The sequence below is a fragment of the Hylobates moloch genome, unplaced genomic scaffold (genome assembly GCF_009828535.3).
Source record: "Hylobates moloch isolate HMO894 unplaced genomic scaffold, HMol_V3 SCAFFOLD_2, whole genome shotgun sequence".
Taxonomy (NCBI): Eukaryota; Metazoa; Chordata; class Mammalia; order Primates; family Hylobatidae; genus Hylobates; species Hylobates moloch.
Genome location: NW_026652277.1, coordinates 17393132 through 17417315, shown reverse-complemented (window position 1 = coordinate 17417315; position 24184 = coordinate 17393132). Strand labels below are relative to the sequence as shown.

Below are 24184 nucleotides of genomic sequence, written 5' to 3'. Positions count from 1 at the left end.
GGGCCCAATCTGTTCCATGGCACATTTAATTAAAACTACCACCAATACACTGCAAGCAGTAGGATAAGGCCAACTTCAACCACACCCCAGTGGCCTGGACCCAGCCACTCTTAACTCTCACAAACAATGAGTTTACCTTCAAAAATCAGATGAACCTGAACTCCCCTCCCTGAAGCAGACCAACGTGGGATGAAAGTAACCATCACCAAGGACAGCCAGCTAATCAGCACCAAAGCCGCATCAGTCAGCACCTGAGAAACAGCTTATTCATGGGACCAGGATGCTTAAGTGACACCAACTAAGATTCACTCCCATCAGGAGAGTTCCCTTTTGCTAGATTACCTTTTTTTACCTCCCAACATTTTTTTGTTTTGTTTTGAGATGGAGTCTTGCTCTGTCGCTCATGCTGGAGTACAGTGGTATGATCTTGGCTCACTTCAACCTCCACCTCCCAAGTTCAAGAGATTCTCCTGCCTTAGCCTCCCAAGTAGCTGGGATTACAGGTGTGCACCACCGTGCCCAGCTAATTTTTGTATTTTTAGTAGAGACAGGGTTTCACCATATTGGCCAAGCTGGTCTTGAAATCCTGGCCTCAGGTGATCCTCCCACTTTGGCCTGCCAAAGTGCTGGGATTCCAGGCGTGAGCCACTGCACCCAGCCTTCCTCCCAACTATTTTAGGTTTGGGAGTACATACGCAGTTTTGTTACACGGATAAATTGTGTCAGGGGTTTGGTGTACATTATTTCATCACCTGGGTGGTGAGCACAGTATCTAATGGGTAGTTTTTCGGTCCTCACCTTCCTCCCATCCAGCACCGTCCTTTTGCTGGGTTTCCATAGTTCTCCATGTGCCCCAAACCTTCCAGGCCACGTGTTTTCTATTGCTGCATAACAAATTACTACACATTTAATGGCTTAAAACCACCTACACTGATTATCTCACAGTTTCTGTGGGCCAGGAATCTGGACAGGGCTTAGCTGAGTCCTCTTCAAGGCTGCGATCAAAGTGTTGGCCAGGGCTGGGTTCTCCTCTGGAGGCTCATCTTGGGAAGGGTCTGCTTCCAACCTCAGCCTGCCGGCAAAACCATGACATAATGTCAGCAAGGAGTGATGGCCCATCACATTTGCCATAGTCTGTTGGTTTTCAGCAAGTCACATGTCCTGCCCATACTCAAAGAAAGGGAATTAAATAAAGGTCTGCACATCACAAGGAAGGGCTCGTGGGGACCCACTCCAGAGTCTGTCTGCCGCAGACACATTCTTTAGAATCATGGCCAGGTCCTAGAAGCCACAGTCCAGCACTGTCCAAGAGCAACAGAATGTAAACCATGTGTGTAATGTTAACTTTTCTAGCACCCATATTAAAAAAAGTGAAAAGTACATACACTACAATACTATGCTGTGGATGCAATGGTTACTATGAAATAGAGTCCCACCAAAACAGCTTACGATAGCTTGCACTGCTGGTTTTTAAGTTTAAATTAATTCAAATGAAATCAGATTTAAAATTCAGTCCTTCAATTGCACCAGCCCATTCCAAGTGCTCAATAGTCCAAATGAACAGTGAGTCTTAGATCCACCCTCTCTTTAAAGCAGGAAGCAATGCTTCAAATAGCCCCTGGGTCAGGCAAAAGAGTGTAGTGGTGACAAGCGCTTTCCTTGACCTCTAAAACCTCTTCTCAGGCTTTGATCTTGGCCACTGTCCTTGTCAGGCCCGCATAGCCCAGTTTTAGCAAGAATCCTGCTAAGTCAAAAAGAGAAGCCCTCCTGCCCTTGAGATCTCATCAAATCCCTCATCCTCCAGCCTGGCTAACTGATCACCCTGGCTGGCTCTTAGCAAGAATCTTCTCTATCCCCAAGGTCTCCTCTTAGTGATTTTCCACCCATGAACTACTCCCCACCACCCTTGGCTGTAAGTCCCCATCTATCTTTCCTGTATTCCACTGAGCCCAGTTCTGGATGCAAGTCTCTTTTCCCTATTGCAATAGTTTCCGTATAAAATCTCCCAGGCCGGGCGCAGTGGCCCATGCCTGTAATCCCAACACTATGGGAGGCTGAGGCTGGCAGATCACCTGAGGTGGGGAGTTCGAGGCCAGCCTGACAAACATGGAGAAACCCCGCCTCTACTAAAAATGCAAAATTAGCTGGACGTGGTGGCGCATGCCTGTAATCCCGGCTACTCAGGAGGCTGAGGCAGGAGAATTGCTTGAACCCGGGAGGCAGAAGTTGCAGTGAGCTGAGACAGTGCCACTGCACTCCAGCCTGGGCAACAAGAGTGAAACTCCATCTCAAAAAAATAATAACAAATGTCTCTTTACTGCTTTGACGAGAGTCCGTCTCTGATTCTCCCCAACAGTTGGGAGGGCTCAGTAGCAAACTGGAGACAGCATGGATAATTGTGGGAATGCAGGCCTCACGTTGTTAGAGCTGGGATTTTTCTTTTTTTTTTTTGAGACTGAGTCTCACTCTGTCGCCCAGGCAGGAGTGCAGTGGTGTGATCTTGGCTCACTGCAAGCTCTGCCTCCCGGGTTCATGCCTTTCTCCTGCCTCAGCCTCCCGAGTAGCTGGGACTACAGGCGCCTGTCACCATGCCTGGCTAATTTTTTGTAGTTTTAGTAGAGACGGGGTTTCACCATGTTAGCCAGGATGGTCTCGATCTCCTGACCTCGTGATCTGCCCGCCTAGGCCTCTTAAAGTGCTGGTATTACAGGCGTGAGCCACCACGCCCGGCCTAGATCTGGGATTTTTCAAGGAGCCGAAAGTCTGTATTTTTGGTGGGAAATCACCTAGACATAAAATATCACCTATTCAAAAAACATTTTTTAACTCTCTGCAAGCCAAATAAAACATGTCACACTGATCTGGCTAAGCCAGCAGCGTTTAACCTCAGCTTTAAGGTACCCATCTCCTACTGTGGTTCCTTCTCTACTATTTTGTCAATTTGAATCACACAAGAGTAATCTTATTTCCTGAAAGTTTTGGGGAGCTACAGCACTGCAGTCTTAAGAAATGACTACACACAGGGAGAATCCCCCAGGACCAACGCCTCTCCTGGGCGGTGGGCCTTCCTCTTCCCCAGCCTGTCCCATGCCATCCCACCTACCGTTGCTTCCCATTTGACTCAAGGGACAGTTTGACAGGGAAGCAGGAAAGCAGAAGATCTCTTTTCTCATCAGACTCTTTCCCAACTCATAAATGTCCAGAAGAAAACAGAACATATTTTCCTGATTAGTTATACTCATTCTTTTCTATATTTGCATTTTCCCCCAGTTAAGAATGACAAGCAAGACAGGGCAAAGGTTTACCTAGTTTACCTTGGCGCTTCCTACAGCAGAATTAAGATAAAACATGCCATAAAATTGATGGAATCATAAGGAAATGAAAATCATAATGAAATGAACATTGACTTTCAAACCCTGAGAGAGCATTACAATGAAAACATTGTTTAATGAGGCATTTAGGGGTGAGAAAAATGACCACCTTCCTTTCCCCTGTCCCCCTCCCCACCAAGGGCCCTGCTCCAGTAACTGGCTGCTCAACTGCCTCTAAGGATGGGTGTTGGGCTTCGGATTCCTCAGGTGGATATACAAGGTGTAGCCTCTCAGAAAAAAAATAATAATAATAAATTTAAGGATTATCATGATAAACAGGTATCAAATTAGCCTGCCTAGGGCCTCTATCCGTTACAGTTCAGCCTTCAATCCACTGGAAAACCACAAAGAGTTGCTTCAGGGAGAGAAAAGGAGGAGCTGAGAAATTGTCTTTAGTCTCTCCATGGATCAGGTAAAGCTGTCAAAGTGGAAAGAAGGCAGGTAGATTTATCTCTGGGACTCCCAAAAAAGGATGACAGCGCACTGGCCTAGACCAGGTATTCTGAGGGTAGCGATGAGAAGCCCCACAGCTTCTGAGGAGGTGGAAGAGCCTCAGAACCCACGGATGGCCACCAGGAGATGTGCCCCTGGCAATCTCCCTTGGACTTGGTGTGCCTTCCTATAAAGCACTCACGGGGTATGAGCCAGACATATCAGTAACACTACGCTACATTCTGGTTATATCATAAATTAACTGGGGTTTGGACCCCAGCCCGGCATCCCAGTCACCAAATTCAGCACTGTTCTAAATGTTTCCTAGAACTTACTATGTTACACATGAGCTTGTGGAACATGTAAATGAGGGAAGCCTTGTGCAAAAGACCTTCTAACATACAGTATAACAATTAAATTTTAACACTAGAGTGGGCTCATTGCTATGTTTCCTTATTGTTCATTTTTCAGTAAGTTTACATGTCGATATCAAAATGAACTTGTAAAAAGTCCTGGATTCAAGTTTTCTGTATTCCAAAGGTACTTAAATATTTAAATAAATGCCTGCCATATTTAGTGCGATGAAATGTAAAACTTAAGAAGGCAGTTAGTGTATCTTGAAAATAGTGTAAACACTTAAGCAAATGAAGACCAAACCATCAACAGTTAATAAACAAAAATAAATTAAGGGCATAATGGCTGTGACCACTTATCTCAAAAAGTGATGTTTATCCTTAATTTTCTTTTCTTTCCCTGTTTTTTTGGGAGAGGCAGGATTGTAGGGCAGATAATTTCTCACAGGCTTTATGTGTTTTGTGTTTTCTTACCGGGTTTACAGGGCATTCAATTTCCCATTGATTTTAAGCATTTTAAGCAAAACACATAAAATAATTATTTGAATCTAAATGTGTTTACATGTTCAGTTGGGATCATTTCTGATCTGGTAAGGGGGAAGAAAGAGTTTTGTATCTTAGATGTTGTCCACAATTCTTATTCATTTAGAAACAACAAGAGTATTTTTCTGGGTAGAAATAAATGGTAAATAGCCACTCATTCTCCACCACAAAATATCTTTTAAAGTCAATATTGATATCACATTTGTTTGGAAAACACAAACTTGTTCCAGGAAATTACTAAGGAATATGAGCAGAACTACAAGGAATATGAGCAGAACGCAAATTTCACAATTTGCTTATGCATGTTTCATCCAGGAGCAACGCCAGGTGAAATGTGGAAAATGACACCCAGCATCGGAACACACAGAACACGAGTGAGCAGCCTCCATTCACTGCAAGTACTGAGTCACACTTACCCACTCCTGGGATTAGAACTCACCCTCTGATTCCAGCTGACTCTCCTTCCACAGCTTCACCCTAATTCACGAGCTGCAACCCTTCCTATGCCCACTTCTACAGGCACACTTCAGGTCTTTTCCAAGGTAAAGTGCTGTATTTATTAACCATTTAACATGTGTCAAACTGTGCTGCTCTTATTAGATTCTTATCTTTATTCTTGGGTATGTCACTGTTCAAGTTTTGGGGTGTTGAGCCTCTAACCCAGTTTTCCCCATATATCCTAAGGCCTGTTTATTGTGCAATTTTGCCGAGCATTCTGATTTTTAGAAGGCAAGTGTGCATTAACAACAGGATTCACTGCATTCTATTGTGAGCATCATTTCATCAAAATTATAGCAATTAAAGTCCAATATCCAAGAGGTATCTGCTGGAAACCACCCCCAATGTTCAGAGTTCTCTTGATTTTAAGCATTCTGTATAGCATTTTACATTTCTCAAATGACAGCTCTTGGAATAAACATCTAGAAACAAATGAGTTATAAACAGCATTTGATTAATAAGCCATGAATATTTAGAAATGTATTTTCAAAAGACATTAAACAGTAATTTAGATCATGCTACTCAATTTTAATTTAGTGGTGTTTATCACTTGGTCTAAAACGAGCACTAGCACTTCAAAGTTTTAATCTTAAAATATTTACTTGTGACAAAACTACTAAGACATATTACCTAAACACTGCTCCTTTAGCTTTTAATACCACTATCTTCGTTTAAACTTTGAAGAAAATCCCCTGAGACCATTTTAAATTACTACGTACATAAAACAAACATTTAGCATAAACCAGGCACTTATTCAATTTTAAGTTTTCCCCACTGCAAGCATAAACAAAATCATGTTTCAACAAACATGCTCTGACAAATAAAAATCTGGAGGCTTTTTTTTTTTTTGCCTTTAAAATATACAACTTAGCACAGTTAAATATCTACAAATGTTGGTGAAAAGTTAAAATAAAAATGTAATTTGCTTCCATCATGCTAAAAACCTTAAGAAAAGTATTCTTTTTCAAATACAAGAGAGGCATGAAGAAAAGTAGAAATACTCTACTACTTGGCTTAATGAAGGAAGCAAAAGCACAGTAATTTAACTCATAGCCTAATGTAATTCTAGTCTAGCCACTAGGTCTTTCCACATGGAATGCTTATTTAACTTAACCTGAAGAGAATCCACTTGACTGTCTGCCCCACACCCCATGTAAATTAATATTCGGCAACCAGCTGAATGAAATGAGACTGTTCTGATGTTTTGATATTAAAATACTTCACTAAAATCTATTAGAATCTAAGTGGCTTTTTTTAAAAAGAAAGAAAAAGGCATTAATTGTATAAACACAGAATTGGCATTTACTATAAGAATTCTTTTTTTCTTGTTTTTTGGTAGAGCCCGACCAATATTCCTTTCTGTGACCATTCTTATAAAACATTAGCAAAAAATAGCAAAAAAGATTTTAAAAGGTACCTGTTTACAAAGGGAGACAACACACAATATGATAAACAACCGGAAAAGTTTGTCTTTCCCCCTCAACAAGTATAAAAGCCTTATCCAGTTCACTTAGTACTTGAAGTAAGCCCCAACTTCTTCATCAGATTCCATTAAATAATATAAACTTTTAGGAAAGCTTTTTAGATGCCAGCATGGTATCTAATCTTCTAAAGTGCAAATACGAAAACTAAAAACAAGTATTCTTTATTCTTGGAATTGTTTTATAAAATATATAAAATAATAGATAAACATAACTGACAACACCAGAAAAAAGCCGATTTTAAAAACAAATCAACCTTCCTTGAATTTAATGTCTACTTTAATACTTATTTATATTAATAACTTGTAACTAAGCAGTATATAATGGCATTTTTCTAGGCCAAATATTTGTGATGCAAAAAAAAAAAAATCACTGCTGATTTTGCACCTTACTTGGTAGACAATTTTAGCCAGCACAAAAGCTGGAAACTACTAGTTTCCATAGTACTCTAGCATCTCAGCAATACAACAGCTAAAGAACGGCAAGTGTAGTATACTGGTGACATTATCATTTTCAGTTCACCAAGACCAAGATGCCACTTTGCATACAAGAACATCAAGAATAAAATTTCATGTAGTCTGATGCTACTTATCTCCTTTAGTTTGAGGCAGTATACAAATACAGTATCAGTCCCAGAGCTGCAACTATTTATTTTTATTTTTTCAAATCAACACCAATGAAAGTTAAAGTACTATGGCTGAAGTGCTTCTACTTGGAATGCAGATGTTCCTGGTAAAATCACTCAGAACAAAAGGCTCACCAGATACTAACGGAGATAAAGTACCCCCAGGTTACGTTCAGAAAGTACACTGGTATAACAACATGCTAGAAATCATGCACCCAAGTTTCAGTACCATGGTACCCAGGTCCATTCAGTGTCATAGGTGAACTATTCAGGCTGAATGGCAGGGATATTTAAGGTAGGCAGAGGTACATGGTATGAAACAGAAAATTCATACAAGCTACAAAAGATCATGATACATTAGCCCTACAATGCATAAATAAGTAGACGACCCACAAAGATACATGGAGCTGCCCCAAATCACATATCTACCGAGATATTCTTTCGACAAAAGATATATCTGGATTAAAATCTAGTTCTCTGAATTCCTAGAGCCATGAGCTGAAATTTCCACTTAATAGCAGAATGGATGAGTAAATTCCTACAACTTAATTTCGTTCTTATTCTTATCTTCAACCCCAAATACCATCACCACTATCCACCCCCTTCTTTAAAAGAAATCCATGTATTCACAAAGTATGATACATTTACAATACAAATTAATAAAACCATTTCTTCATGCGCCATCCACCTTTCATAGAAATGAACTTGTTATAATGGTTCTTCTAAGTGAATTTACCTGTATTCCTGATTACAACTTCTTCAGTCATTTTCAGCCACTCCTTTACAGCGTATTATGTTTTTAAATTACAGAATATCAAAGATACTTATATCAAACCCTTCTTTTCTCTGGAGAAACAGAAACAAATTCTGAAACAGTAAATAGATTTTTTTTCTGTTTTTGGTTCAGAGAAAAATAACCATACATGGATGTCTCACATACATTTTCCTATTTGGCATCTTACCTGGCTAACAGACAATATCACCTATAATCAACCGAAAACATTCTTAACTGTTTATACAGCGTATCTTTTTCTAAAGTAACAAGATAATGTGATCACCCTGCAGTTAAGAAACTTGATGAATCCTGCCATAGAAACAACTGATTACAAACAGTTAATCTTTTTAAATGCCATTAACCAACTGAAACAAGTCCAAAACTAGCTCTTTAACAAGCTGATGGCATATGTTACTATAATGTGCGTGTGTTTCAAAATTGACTGTGTCTATATATTTTATTCAGTCTGCTTCCAATTTAGTTATCAACTTGAGGAAAATAAGTAACAATAGTAACTTTTAAAAAGAAAGGACTTTCCCTCCCCTTCAGTGATTTTCGTATTTTAACAGAAGGTTATGACTAGGGTCATGAGAAGTCTTTTAAAACAAACGTACCAAAATGTTTGCATCTAAAAACATAGAACTCTATTTGCTGGTTACATTTCTAGAGTTACCTAAAAGCCATCCAGAGTGAATAAGGTGGGTATTGAATAAATGGAGAAAAGCTGACTTGGGTTTGAATAGGGAAAGGGCACAAATTTTCTTCAGCTTCTCTGAATGCAATTCAAGATGAAGAACACAAAACTGTACTGAGCTACGGCAGCATCAATGGCCTCAGGATACAGGCTATCACACAGCAGCTACATGTTGGGGTTAACGACGTTCCTTTATGTGTGCAGCTTTCGATGCAAGCCTGAAAAATTTAATTTCATTACCTCTAACCAGAACTCATATGGTTCTGATTGTAATTCTTTTAGGAATAAGTAATAGAGTCGAGGCAATGAGAATAGAGCATCAAGTTAGAAATCCAGAATGTAAGAAATTCTACAAGACAACTGGCAGGGGTGTTTAAAAAGTCAATGTCATGGAGCATCAGGAGGAGATGACAAGATTAACCCAGATTAGTAGAGAATCAAAGGACATTAGAAGTATGGTTATATATTCCTGGAATGGATCCTGGATTTAAAATACATACATATCTATAAAAGACAGTTTGAGGGACATTTAATAACAATATATTACAGAATTACTGTTAATTTTCTTAGATGTGAAAATGGTTTAGGTTATGTGGGAAACTGTCTAAATCCTTACAAGACGCAAGATGAAGAACTTAGAAATATGGTTTACAATGTTTATAACGTGTCAGTTCACACAATAAAGTATGTGTGTATATACATATGACCACTCCTATATATATACACACACACACGTGCATATATAAACATATACAAGGAGATAAAACAAACGTGGCAAATTTTTAATGATTAGCAAATCTAGATGAATAATAATTAGATGTTCAGTGTTATCACTCTTCCAATCTTTCTGTAAGTATGAAAATTTCCCAACAATTTTTTGAGAAAGTACCACTTATAGTAACAGATACTTACTTCAAGGGACCAACTTAGTAACATTCTACATCCCCTGCCTGTTTAATCTTAGCCTCTCAACCAAGTGGTCTCCAAATCAGGTTCATACATCCTAGGGCACAGAGAAAGCAAACCACTAAGATATAGAAAGAAAATATTTAAATTTCTATTAATAACTTTTTATCTCACCCTTTTAAGATTTCTATTTTTTGGTGTGTTTCATAATGTACAATATGCATTAATACAGTAGAACTTGTAAAATTTGTGAATAAATACATATACATATTTTTAAGGCTACACACTCAAAAAATTTGTTACTCATTGGGGTATCTAATCAGAAAATGTGGATACTACTCTTCTATAAAACAGACATGACTTTTTGTTTTTAAGTCTCTGACCACCAAAAGACCATTAAAATCAGTCCCTTTTGCTTTTATCGAGGGGTTTACTGACTCTTAATAATTTATTATCAGAAATTCTAGGTCTAACAGCAGCAGCAAGAAGACAGTAATGACAGTGGTAAGTGTTAGCAGAAGCCAGAGAATCAGAGAATTGGCAAAGTGCAGTTTGGCCATGAGTTAGCACCAATAAAATGTTCAATTTTCTTCATCAAGGAAATCTAGAATTTTAAATACTGAGATTTAAAGTGTTCTAGAATGTCATAGGGAAGAGCATTTTTGAAGCCTGGAAATCTTCAGAAAAAGATACTATCAAGTACTAAGTAATTTCGAAAGAAGACCATTCTAAGGAAGAATACATATAATACAATGAAGGCAGCTTTGCTTAAAAACGTGGGGGTGTGGGGGGCATGTCAGTATAAAGAATACAGAAAACAGTCTAGGTACTTGACAAGAACACTTAATGGAATCAGGATTATAAAATAAAAGATAATTGAATATAAGGCCTTTGAGAAATATTAGGTAAGTTTCTTCTATAAATTTTATTCTAAGGGGTACAAGCAGTTAATCCAAAAAAAAAGAAAAAAAAAGGAAAATGATACAAGTGAAAAATTTAAACTATAGCTTTGTTATTAAATATTTTAAAAATGATGTAACAGAAGGCAAGCTATAATTATTAGAACTGGAAAGTAAACCAAGAAAACAGATGACAAAAGAAAATAGTTACTTCAATGTATATTAAACAGATGAAAATTTGAGCAATTATACCAATAAATCTCATTTTGGAAAATAATTTCCATAATTTTTATAGTTGCATAGTTTATCATGTAGGGTGCTAATTTGTCTCATATCAACTTGAAGCTTTGGAAAAAAGATGTCTTCAAACTGAATTATATATATATATCGCATAGGAAAGCTGTATCTATCAGAGAAAAAAGATACTGGTCTATTAAGCATTTTAAATACAAAAACTATGAGGTATAGAAACAAAATGCCAGAAGTACATGAAAAAAGGAATCTTAGGCACATAAAAAGGTCCCTCGCTGCATAGGGAAGATAGGTAACAGTGAAGGAGAAAGACGGAGTTAGAAGAGGCTGTAAAGTCACATTAGGTATGCATTAGAAATCCTCTTACAGGTTCAGGGCACTGGCATAACATCACAGGCCATGGGCCTCTTGGCTGTATATGCTAGATTGTAACTGGATTAGATTTTTTCCATTTACGTGTCACTATTTTACGGAAAACCAACCTCAAATTTTATTTTTTAAAAAAAGAGAAATAAAATTTGCTTCACAGAAGTTTACGTTACAGTTATTTATTTCTCACTCTGTCTCCCAGGCTGGAATGCAGTGGCGTGATCTCCTCTCACTGCAACCTCTGTCTCCCAGGTTCAAGCAATTCTCTTGCCTCAGCCTCCTGAGTAGCTGGGATTACAGGTGCCTGCCACCACGCCCAGCTAATTTTTGTAGTTTTGTAAAGACGGGGTTTCACCATGTTGGTCAGGCTGGTCTCGAACTCCTGACCTCAAACGATCTGCCCGCCATGGCCTCCCAAAGTGCTGGGATTACAGGTGTGAGACACCACGTCTGGCCTATGTTACAGCTAGTTCATTTTATAAATTATTCTATTCTTTCAAAATAAGGACAGTTATTAATGAAAGATTTCTTGAAAGTGTAAGACCTGCAGGTTTCAGAACTTAAAAGTCATTCATGATCCTAACTGGCCCCCTCCTATTTCTACCCTCGTCATGCCATTTGAAAGACAAGCCAGTGCTTCACTTTCATTGGAGTTTTTCCCCCTGGTATTTTCATTTTTAACAACGGGAAGGCATAAACTAATACAGTAAGTTTTAAAGTACTCATCATTTAAACCTTTATAAGCCTAGTAATGTAATAGGTAAAGAAAAATGTATATGGGTTGTAATAAGGGTAGTTTTTTCTATTCACTGTCATTTGACTTTTATAGGGCAAAAATCATACTAGAGACTATGTCATTGATTTTCAGCATGAAAGATATCAAAATTAAAGTGGGAAAATGACACATTTAACATTGGTAAACAGGAATTTATCAAAAGACAAAGAAAAATTGGGGAAAAGTATATCAGTTAAACCATAATACTCAAATTGGAGTGGAAAAGATTATAATCTGATTGATATTTATCGAAAAGTAACTTATAGTATTTAAAATGTGAAATTTGACTTCAGGGCACGGCAACATATTTTAAACACAGGAAATCACAACACAACACTTGAGCGAAACACTGAAGTTACCCTTAAGTAATCTTACAGGTGACTAATTTCACAGGCTCAGATTTAAAACTACGGCGCTTTAAATCGGAGTCTGTGAAATTAGTCACCCTTAAGATTACTGGCCAAAGATTTAATCTTCTCTCAAAAAGAAAATAAACAAGCTACCTGATTACAACAGTCTAGAAAATCAAAATCAAAATCAAAAATAAATAAATAAATAAAAATAAAATTTTCATTTATAGTAAGAAACCTGTTACATCAATTCATTAAATATGATGCTCACCTCAACTTTTCAGTTGTTTAAATAGTGTTAAAATAATAGTATAGCCCAACCAGTGAAATCGTAAATATTTAAGATTACAATGTCAGTGGAAAACATTTTTCGCATGAATTAAAAGAAAAGCATTCATTCGAAAATATTCCCAAGTAAGAAGCCAAAATAATTCCACTAGAATTTTAAAAGGCCAGAAAGAGCAACCCAAAAATCCAGTTTGAAAGATAACAATAAATATATAAACTGTTAAGCAAAGCCAGGAATATAGATTACTTTGAAACATCTACTTATTTCCATTTTAATGAAGAATTAAAGGATACAATGTGTTAAAGACATATTTAAAAGACTTGCAAGGGATTAGACAGACGAATCAAATTTTGTTGATATCCCAAATAATTACAAGAGACTTCGAAAATGTAGTGTAATTCAGGTTTTCTTTCCAGTTTAAAAATTTCTATCCATTGCCTCTATCTTTGGTGTCACTGCCACCAATAAACACAGTATACAGCTTAGAAACCTAATTACTATCTTCAACTAGGAAAAGGTAAACCAACATCATTTCCTTAAAAATAAGAAATAAAGAACATGATCGTACTTAATCTTGTCTCATGGTCCCACAGTACTCTGAAATGTCATGCCAAAATGTAAAAGTTCAAAGGGGAACATTATCATTTGCTATAATTGCACCAAAAATTTAGCTACTGTACGCTGGTGTGATGACAGCTAGTAGTATGCAGAGGCTACAGAAAGACATGTAGAGATATACATACATATATATATATATATACATGTATATATATCTCTCTTTAGCTCACAATTAGTAAAAGGTTCAGTTTAATACGAAACTGAAACACACGACAACATAATGCGCCTTCGTGTAAATACGCTACAACTTTGTTTTCTTGCAGTTTAAAAGGATACTATAATTACCTTACATTTACAGAAAACATTAAGAAACATGGTAGTTGTTTATGATTAAAATAAAATAGCAATGTAAATTAATTTAACACAGTGTTAAATATATTCACATGATCACCACTGTGATTCAAAATGGCCACTAATGCAGTTACATATCAATATATGTACATAACATTTGCCACAACAGTTTTTGTAAGTTTGATTTTCTGCAGACCAGGTTTACCAGGTTTACGAGACAAATAGCCTTGTATCAATTCTTTCATATTATGAAAGGAATTAAATGTTGTAAGTAGTTTCATTCCTGGGGCGGGAGGGGGGAAGAACCTCTAAAAAGTCAGTGTAAATTGAGGAGAGTTCTACCTTCCTGAATATTTGAACTTGTTGACCTGGAAAGATTCCTATAAGCTGAGGATAAACACATCTTAAGATAGTAATGAATCTCATAACACTGTCAGTGGCATTTAGCAGGTATCTGCCACCAAGAGGAACACCGGGTCCTATAGCAGAGCCTTCTGAGAATATGGTTGCTGTGGCTGAGGTGGCTGTTGGCTGCCTCCAGGCTGAGGCAGAGTTGATGATGTTAAGTTATAGTTTGGCACCTGGGACATATTGGGTCCTGCATTCTGGTACAGAGTGACATCAGCAGTTGCAGCAGCAGCAGTAGCGGCAGGAGGAGGACTATATACTGGCGCCTGGCTGGGATACGTGTTTCCTTGAATGGAACTGACCATTGTACTGCAGAGGAAGAAAAACACTCAATTAGATCAATACTGATTTATAGAGCAAGTACAGATAAATGGAAAAGCTATTTATTAAGCATTCATTCATACAGTCAATTCATTTAATAACCTTTTACTAAATATCTATAATGTGCCAAACAAACATTGTTATTTTAGGCATTGTGATATCAGGCATCGCATTAAAAAAATGTGTTATTTAAGCATTGTGTAAAAAAAGGTGGTGAGGGGGTTGTGGAAGTAAGTCTATACCACCATGGAGCGTCTGTTCTAGTGGTAGAAAAGGGTAACAAACACATGTATCATGTGTCAAGTGGTTCTAACTGCTAAGAAGAAAAACAAAGCACAATACGGAGGACCAAGAGCAGCTGGGGCAAGGGATTCTAGTTTATGGGAGGGGGCCTCTCCAATAAGGCAATTATTTAAGCAAAGATGTGGAAAAAGTAAGCGAGTGAGCCAGATAGATTCCCTAGGAAAGTACATTTCAGGCAAACAGAAAGAAGACTTTGAGGAGAGAAAAAACCCGGCACGTTCAAGGAACAGCAGGAGGCCACGAGTGCTGCGGCAGAGGGGGCCGCAGAGGGGGCCGAGGGGAGAGCAGCTAAGATCACCCGGCAGGACTGGGGTGGTGGGGAGGCGGCTGGAGAACACACAGCACCCGATGGCCACAATAAGGGCTGTGGCTTACACTCTGAGTGAGACAGAAAGACACTGGCTGGTTCTGAGCAGAAGGGTGATAAGATTCCACAGGGTTTAACGGGCGCTCCCTCTGGACCAGGATAGCTGACTGCAGGCTATTACGATCGACCAGGAGAGAGCCGACCGGCAGCAGAGCCACGGCGGTAATGGTGGAGATGGGAGAAAGGGTCAGAGTCTAGATAGATTTTAAAGATAATGCCTTCAAAATATGATAATGAACAGAACAGTCCAGAATGCCTGAGGTTTAGAACAGAAAAACTGTTAGAAATAACTGGTAGAGTCGCCATTCACTGATTTTCAGAATACTATGATGGGACTACAGTAGACTCGGGGGTGGGAAGGGTGTGGGGGAGATCAAATAATCTTGGATCTGTCAAGTTTGATGTCCAAAAAACAGACAAGCAAAGAGAATGCATAGGCAGTCAGGTATTCAAGCCTGTTGTCCTGCATAGGCAGTCAGCTATTCAAGCCTGCTGTCCTGTAGGGAAGTGCTGAGGAGAAACATGCATCTGGGAATCCTCGGCAGATCCACGGCATTCAGAATCACTGGGCTGCATGAGATCCCCTAGGGAGCGGCTGCAAACAGAGAAAAAGGCAGTCCACCTGCTGAGCACTGGACCTTGAGGTCCAGAAGATAAAGAGGCAAGAGGCAAATGAGACTGAGAAGAAGTGGCAGTGAGGCAGAAGGGAAAAGAGAATGGTCACCGGCAAGTGAAGAAAGCATTTCAGAAAAGAGGAGGGAATCACGGACTGTCAAATGGAGGAGGAGGAGAATGCTGAACCGACCGGGAGTCTGGCAATATGGGCATCACCAGGGTCCTTGACAAGAACAGTCCCAGAGGACTAGTGGAAGGGAAGGCCTCATAACCTCATTTCTCTTATTTTCGTGAAAATACGGAAGCACACGCTCCAACACCACACTGATCAACTCTCTGCAGCTGCACCCCCTCACGTACTGAGCTTGCCCACAGCTCCCACCGCTCCGCTGCCAGTACTCCCGTCTCAAGGCCCTGCACTTGTGCACTGCTCCGATTAGAAAAAGAAAGAAAAAAATCCTTCAAAGGGTTGTCTTTATCCACTGCCTCTACTTCCTGTCTTCCTGTTTCCAACCGAATACATGCGTTTCCACTGTAAGACACCAGGTTTGCTATGTGAAGAGAAGTACTAAGATGCTGAGAATTCCCCCTACATTTGTATTAAAAATGTAAAACAAGCGATATAAAAAGCAACTGCCAAATTTTGAAAATATGGCCTATTTCTAAACTTTCCTCCAATATTATTTATAAATCTATTGTTGGTAAATTCAATGCTCTTGTACTCGGCACAAATTCATTATTTGATGGTAATTTATTATAAGAGATGGTAATTTAATGCTACATTTCACCAACTAATGTGGTGACCTAAGGCATTATTTGTCATCACTGCATATGTGTGAGATATGAAGTTGATTAGAAGATGTCAAATTTCATACTATTATTTACAATGGTATGGGCTATAATATTGCCATAATATAGAGTCTATGTGCTGGGTTCTGGAGTCAGAATGTCTGGTTTAGAATCTTAGCCAAGTGGGACTTTGGATCTGTCTCCAGGTCTCAGCTTCCCCATCTATAAAATGGGGGTAATAGTTTACCAACTTCACAGGTTATTATGAGAAATAAGTTACTTTGTGTAAAGCATACAGCACAGTGCTTGGAACATACTAAATACCCCTTAAATGTTAGCATTATTGTAATCATTCTCAATTTACAGTTCCAGCATCCACTGCCTGGGGCAAGGCTGGATGCTTCTTTCAATTCACCAATACTTCTTTCTCTTATCTCTGCGCTACACTATCTCCCAACCATGTCACCCAATGTGTAATTATTTGCTAATCTCCTAAATAATTCTTTCCAATTAATAGCACTGTATCTTGCCAACAAATACTCATCATTTCTTGCCTAATATCCACAGTCTCCCAGCTTCTAATCTTGCCCCTATGAATCCATCTACACTACTGCCATTCAAAGCCCTTTCTGAACTTTTTCATTATCCCTAAGATGGTATCTAGAACAAGCATTCTTCGACCTTGGCAGTGTCTTCAAGTATGTCTCTCACTGCTCCCCCACACGCTTACATCCCTTGGTAAGTGTGCTGCTGGAATGCCGATACGTACCATGCCTTTCACACCTCCCATCTTTGCTCACTCCACGGGTACCATGCCATTCCAGACTGCCGCATCTTTGACATGACAGAACATCTTCCTCACTTTTTTTCTACTGGCTAAGAATAACCCTCTTGGAAAACTTCCTCAAACCCTGAGGCTCCTAAAGCACAAGGCATATATCTTTCTTTATTTATAAACCATGTTGTATAAAATTATATGTTTTTTATGTGTTTGCCCCTACTACTCAGTAAGCACCTTGAAGCTAAAGAAGACTCTCAAGCGTCTAACACAGTGCCTGGCACGTGCTAACTGTAGTGAACTAAAATCAGAGACAAATAAATACATAAGCTTCAGTGGTCTCAAAATACTAACAGTAATTGTCACTTATTATCACCTTATAATACTACCATCGCTACAGGTAGCTTTAGAAAACTGTCATCAGTGACACCTTCCCCAACAATAAGACTGTCCTAGGATGACAGAAGTATGAAAAACGGTGAGCTTTAGCACCAAAATTTTATGTAACAAGAGATAGACTCTCAGAAATATATAAACTGAGGAGTGCTAAAAAACCTGCCTACCAAAAACAACAACAATCCTCACTGACCTTGATTTGCCGCTAGAAAGCTCGAGTCAAATATGGAGGACACCTCTAGTAAGGAGACTTCTAACCCTGGCCCTCGCTCCTTCCGATTTCCTCATCCTACATTTGCTCTACCAGCAATTCCTCATTTCCCCGTTGAAACACACAAACACACATCTGTTTTTATATATCGATAAACAGATATTACACATTGTACCTTTATATATAGATATTTAAATGGTCTCTAAGCCTTTGTGAAGCCTTTGCAAGGAATTTTTTAAAAATACACCTAACTGGTCTCATATGGCACTTGAAATTGTCACTAACACTAAAACACGTATTTATAAAATATTTACTGAGTTCCTAGCCAGTGTAAAACTGTGTGCTACATAGGATGGCTATAGAGGTGAAAGAGACAGTGCCAGCTCTCAAGATACTGTCTTCAGTGGGTATACAAACAAGTAAAAAGGCAACTACCAGCCAGGAAACAGAAGTACACACACAGTCCTCTGACAGCACACAGGAGGAACAGTGCTGAGAGGTGGAAAAGCAAGGAAGATGTCCCAGTAAAAATGCAGCTAAGCTAACAACTAAGGAATATACGGGAATGAGCCAGGACAAGAGGGCTAAATATTTCAAGAAAATGTTCTTCAAAAGACACCTGTTGAAATAAACATGAGTTCCTTGAGAGGTGACATTAACAGCTACACTCTATGGGTAGGGTTGGGCCCATGCCAGGGATTTCACATCCCTAATGCAGAAGCAGTCACTCACAGAGAACAGCAGCAGGGTGCCACAGCACTACAGAACTTCACTGTTAAAGCAACAGGTTATCTCATTCATAAGGATAATTTCCCAAGGCCCCGACCTTGAAGAATGAGTCTCAAGTAATCTCTAGTAACAAGGAAGGTAGAGCAGCACGTGACATAGTCAAACAGAGGACTAGCAGGGGAAAGGTGGCAGTTCCAGCTAAAACTAAAATAGCTGAAGGGTCCTATTAAGTCAGGAACCCTAGTGTCTTCTCAACAATTCCTACCTTCTACCCACTTTGTATCTCGTTGTAAAGCAACATGCTACTCTAAGAACAGTTGCTTATTTTCCATAAGGGTATTCATTTCCACCAGATTTCAACTTAAAAAAAAAAATCCTGCAAGAGTGCAAGCTACACTTAACACTTTTTTCTAAGATACATAACCCACTAGGGAATGCCCTGTTTTCTGACACTAGGCCTTGCCATCATCCCCCTTAAGGTCACTTCGGGATACTAGATCTGACAACCAAATAATGCTTGAAAATCCCCAAGCATCTCTAACACGTAACTCTTTGAGGATGAATAGTGCAAGAGAGGGCAGTACAGGAGCATTCCTGGGCAATCCTGACACTGCTGGAAAGGTTTCTAGTTGTGCCTGTGCTACCCAGAAACTTCTGTTGCCAGCTAGAATATCGTAACTTCTAGAATACATGTTGGTAAAATCTTAAAAGCCTATCCTTTATTTGCTTCAAGGAAAAGATTTCAGCTTAGAGTCCCATTAAAGCAGAAAAAAACACATAATAATCATTTAACTACATGACAGAGAGCACTGTAAGTAAATGGCAAAGTAAATGGGCCTCTGTCATCACATATTCAGCCATCTGCCTCCTGAGAAACAAGGGTGCTTATCTTCTTGTATCTTCTTGTTTCAAATAGGGTACCTTGCTATAATATAAACTAAGTTCCAAAACAGGGCAAAAATAAGAAAATATTTGTCTTAAAGAGACAGCTCAGAACTATATATTTTAAAATAACAGAATTTAGATTTTATACAAAATGTGTAGGAAAATGACAAATTATAGTCACTAAACGTAAATTTCATTAAAGACATTATCAAATATCATAGATGCAAATAAAAACAATAAAAACTTATGGTAGGAGTAGTAGTAAAAATATAGGGCTGAAACCAGATTGCATGAGTTGAGCGAGTCGGGAGCAGAGGACCGGCTTGCTGGCTGGTACTGGAATACCACAGAGGCTCCACCACTCATTAGCGCAAATGGTCCAGCCACATGACGCTGACCACAGATATTTATTAGCCAGATTTTATAGTTATAGATAACTGGGAGCACTTAAACAGCTGTAACAGCATTAAGTCCAAACAAGAATCAATAGTAAAATTACTTTGGGTAAGCGGCCGGAGTCTGCTGACTAGGATTAAACAGCTGTAACAGCATTAAGTCCAAACAAGAATCAATAGTAAAATTACTTTGGGTAAGCGGCCGGAGTCTGCTGACTAGGAAGGGCTGGGTTTGCAGATGGCGGGACCACTGCCTGGCTGAGAGAAGACAGCTGCTCCGGCGGAAGACTGTAGCTCTGGAGGTGGCTCATCTGCGCGTTCCCTGCAACCAGGTAGGCGCCACTTGGAGGAGGCCCTGCATACACCTGGGACGGTTAAAGAGAAATCATATTCAATTCTAAAATTTTAATAAGCATACTGAACTTTCTCTGTAGAGGTATTCAGTTACAAAAACAAGAAAAATTACCACTCTGGAATCCTTTTTTCAAAGTTATTTCTGTCAACAGGCATTTTGAAAAACACTTTTCAATGAAATAGGCTGTTGATGGTTTTCATTTTTAGTTAAACATATGCTAAACTCATGTTATCTCCATACTGAAGCATTAAAGAAACTTACCCTGAAACTTTATACTAATCTCCCCTTACATTAAATATATTTTAATATTCTGCATGTTGGTATTTTTTAAGGAATCCCAAAGGATATTTAGAAAGTGTATTTGAACTCATTGTTTTGTAGCCATAGCCTGCAATGGATACAAGTCACATTTCCTAAACTGCAGTTTACTGAACAATAGAGCAAGCTAACTTTCTAAAGCAGGGGTCAGCAAACTTTTTTGTAAAGGGCCTGACAGTAAATATTTTAAGTTTTGTGGACCATGTAGTCTCTGACACAACTACTCGGCTCTGTCAGTAAATCAGAGTGGCTGTGTTCTGATAAAAGTTTATTTAAAGCCGCCGGGCGTGGTGGCTCATGCCTGTAATCCCAGCACTTTGGGAGGCCAAGGCAGGCAGAACACGAGGTCAGGAGATTGAGACCATCCTGGCTAACACAGTGAAATCCCATCTCTATTAAAAATGCAACAAATTAGCTGGGTGTGGTGGCGGGCACCTGCAGTCCCAGCTACTCAGGAGGCTGAGGCAGGAGAATGACGTGAACCCAGGAGGCAGAGCTGGCAGTGAGCCAAGACCGCGCCACTGCACTCCAGCCTGGGCAAAAGAGCAAGACTCCGTCTCAAAAAGAAAGTTTATTTAAAAAAAAAAATACAACAGGCTGGATTTGTCTACTTCTGTATTTAAAAATGCATTTTTAATCTAAAGAGATTGAAGTCTTAACTACCCAAAGTCTAAAACATACAATGTCCTAATTTTCTGCGGTATTCATTAGATCCTTCCATTTAGCACTTCTGTTAAACGACAGACCCACACATGGATCCAAAGGGTCTTCATTATAAACACAGCTATACCAGTCCTCATAACTGTATTCTGTCATTCTTAGAAAATTGAACATGAAGGTTTTTTGCTTCATTGTCTCAAACTGGTGATCAAGACTCTAAAGCAGGTGCCCTCTAGCCCCAAGTTTCTTGGGCCTAGCTGTTTATTTACAGGGTGCTGGCCCCTCAATTCTGCTAAACGTTAATCTGAACACAGTCCGTGCCCACTCTGCATGGAAAAAATGGAGTATTTGGCTAGTTTTATTTTTATTTATTATTATTATTATTATTATTATTATTATTACTATTATTTTTGAGATGGAGTCTTGCTCTGTCGCCCAGGCTGGAGCGCAATGGCAGGATCTCAGCTCACTGCAACCTCCGCCTCCCGGGTTCATGCCATTCTCCTGCCTCAGCCTCCCAAGTAGCTGGGACTACAGGCACCCACCACCACTCCAGGCTAATTTTTTTTGTACTTTGAGCAGAGACGGGGTTTCACCGTGTTAGCCAGGATGGTCTCCATCTCCTGACCTCGTGATCCACCCGCCTCAGCCTCCCAAAGTGCTGGGATTACAGGTGTGAGCCACTGCACCCGGCCAGTATCTGGCTAGTTATTCCCTGTAACCTCACCTTACCGTGATGAGTTTGTGAAAAGGGGGCCCTTGAAATAGTTGCTTGGGGTGAAAAGACAGCAAAGGGCTCTACACTGTATTGCATGCATTCTCACGTAAAGGAGGGAAAATTCCAGATTAAAGCAGTTTTTAAATTATGGAAATATATTTTGTTGGTTTGTAATAATAAAAACAGGTTTTTACCTCATTTTTTTTTTCACTGCATTTAAGTTTTCCTTTTAAGGATAACTAGAAGATCATTAGATGTTTAAGAGAGTTTTCTTAGCTCTAAAGCATTTTGTGTTTTTTACGAAACTACTTTACTGAGATATGTCTGACCTGCAAAAGGCTATACATATTGAGTGTACACAACTTGATGAAGAACTAAGGTTCTTAAGCAAATAATTACATATGCGCTTTTAAAATATGGGCCTCGGCCGGTCACGATGGCTCACGCCTGTAATCCCAGCACTTTGGGAGGCTGAGGCGGGTGGATCATGAGGTCAGGAGATCAAGGCCATCCTGGCTAACACGGTGAAACCCCGTCTCTACTAAAAATACAAAAAAAATTAGCCTGGCGTGGTGACGGGCGCCTGTAGTCCCAGCTACTTGGGAGGCTGAGGCAGGAGAATGGCGAGAACCCGGAAGGCGGAGCTTGCAGTGAGCCAAGATTGCAGCACTGAGAAAAAAATCAAAAAAAAGGGTGGGGGATCCTCAACTTGATGAGAAAGGTCTGGTTGGGACAGATATACTGTAATTTTTTGTGATGGAAAGCAATTTCCTTTAAACAACAACAAAAAAAAACTATTAGTATAATTAGTATATTATATACTGTAATTGCCAAGTAAAAAAATTCTGCTAAACTTTATTTTAATTCTAAACATTAGTTTTAGAAAGTTTCAAACGGCTATTCCAAATAATCTCAAATGCATTTGAGAATTTCTTTCTTTATTTATGTATTTTAGAGACAGGGTGTCGCTGTTGCCCAGGCTAGAGTGCAGTGGTGTGAACATGGCTCACTGCAGCCTCGACCTTCTGGGCTCAAGCTATCCTTCCACCTCAGTCTTTCAAGAGCAGGGACCAAGGAACATGCCCCAGCCTGGCTAATTTTTTTTTTTTTTTCTGGTAGAGACAGGGTCTCACTATGTTGCCCAGGCTGGTCTTAAAACTCCTGGTCTCAAGCAATCCTCTTACCTTGGCCTCCCAAATTGCTGAGATTACAGGCATGAGCTACCACACCTGACTGTGCATTTGAGAATTTAAAACAACATGGGCTTCTAAAAGCTTACCTGAGAACCAGAAACACCAGACGACTGCATATAATACGGCTGATTCTGTAACTTTGCATACATGGAATACATTGGATCTTCGTTCATTAACTTGGTATATAAGGAAAGGGCCTCCATCACTTTCACATTAAGTTCTGAGAGTTCTGAATGTTTTCTGAAAATGACACAATAATTTGAAGCATAGCTCTTACTAAAATGATATAATGTTCTAAATAATGATACATCCAAATATCAAAAATAGCAAAAAGTAGTACTAGTAGACATTATTAAAAATTTCACTTATAACAAAAATATCCTGCATTTTAGCCCTGAAGCAACTCAAACTGTTTAAGGTTTACGTGCTGTGCTGAGGGAACTCCAGTTTATTGGACCTGACTGTACCAGAAATATCTTGGTTTCCCTAGTTACTAACATATGGGTCATTTGTGAGCTCTGGTAATGCCACTTCAGCAAAGAGGATTACACAGCTAGCCCTTGTTTTTAAAAAGATCTATCTATGCTGGTCCTTTTGACTATATTGTAAAGGTCGATCAAATCTTCACTTTAAAAAAAAGGACAAATGAGTCTAATTCTCCACATCTAGCACAAGATACGTGAATGAGAGTTGGTTCCTCCACAATATTTTTCTTTTTTAAAAGGCAGTTATAGCCCACTTTGCAGTTTATAGTGATAGCTTCAGGAAAGAAGGTACACAACATAAATGCACCCATTTTCTTTTACCTATCAATATCTTCCAGCTTTTCATCAATGAGAGGTCCCATCTGGTGACACATTGCTAAAATGACAAGATGTGAAGAAATATAAGAAAGTACAAGACAAAAAATGTGAACCTTTGATAGATATTTGTATAATTTATGGAATAAAAGATTTAATTTGGAGTAATAAAAATATACATTCGTTAACCTTAGTCTACAGAACCCAAAATTGATTTTCTTAAAGTTATAATGGTGACAACTTAATCTAAAATATTAATCTCGAAACCTTAAAGTGCCATTTTTCACTTTACCAGATTCTAAAATGTTGAACAGAACACTTAGTTTGGATAGAAAATTATAAGAATTCAAATTCTGGCCGGGCGCGGTGGCTCACGCCTGTAATCCCAGCACTTTGGGAGGCTGAGGCAGGCGGATCACGAG

General features: G+C 39.1%; 1 protein-coding gene across 3 annotated transcripts in view; it reads right to left on the bottom strand.

Annotated features, from left to right (window-relative positions):
* Positions 1–3678: 3678 nt before the first annotated feature.
* STAM (signal transducing adaptor molecule) overlaps positions 3679–24184 on the bottom strand; it is an 82590-nt gene continuing 62084 nt past the window's right edge. For all 3 annotated transcript variants that reach the window (XM_032165088.2, XM_032165167.2, XM_058432039.1), the window contains 4 exons: positions 23769–23823; positions 23049–23202; positions 19908–20083; positions 3679–14238 (listed from right to left, as the gene is read on the bottom strand). In XM_032165088.2, coding sequence (XP_032020979.1) covers positions 14001–14238; positions 19908–20083; positions 23049–23202; positions 23769–23823 — 623 coding nt within the window. In that variant the 3' untranslated portion in view covers positions 3679–14000. The remainder of the gene's footprint in view (positions 14239–19907; positions 20084–23048; positions 23203–23768; positions 23824–24184) is intronic.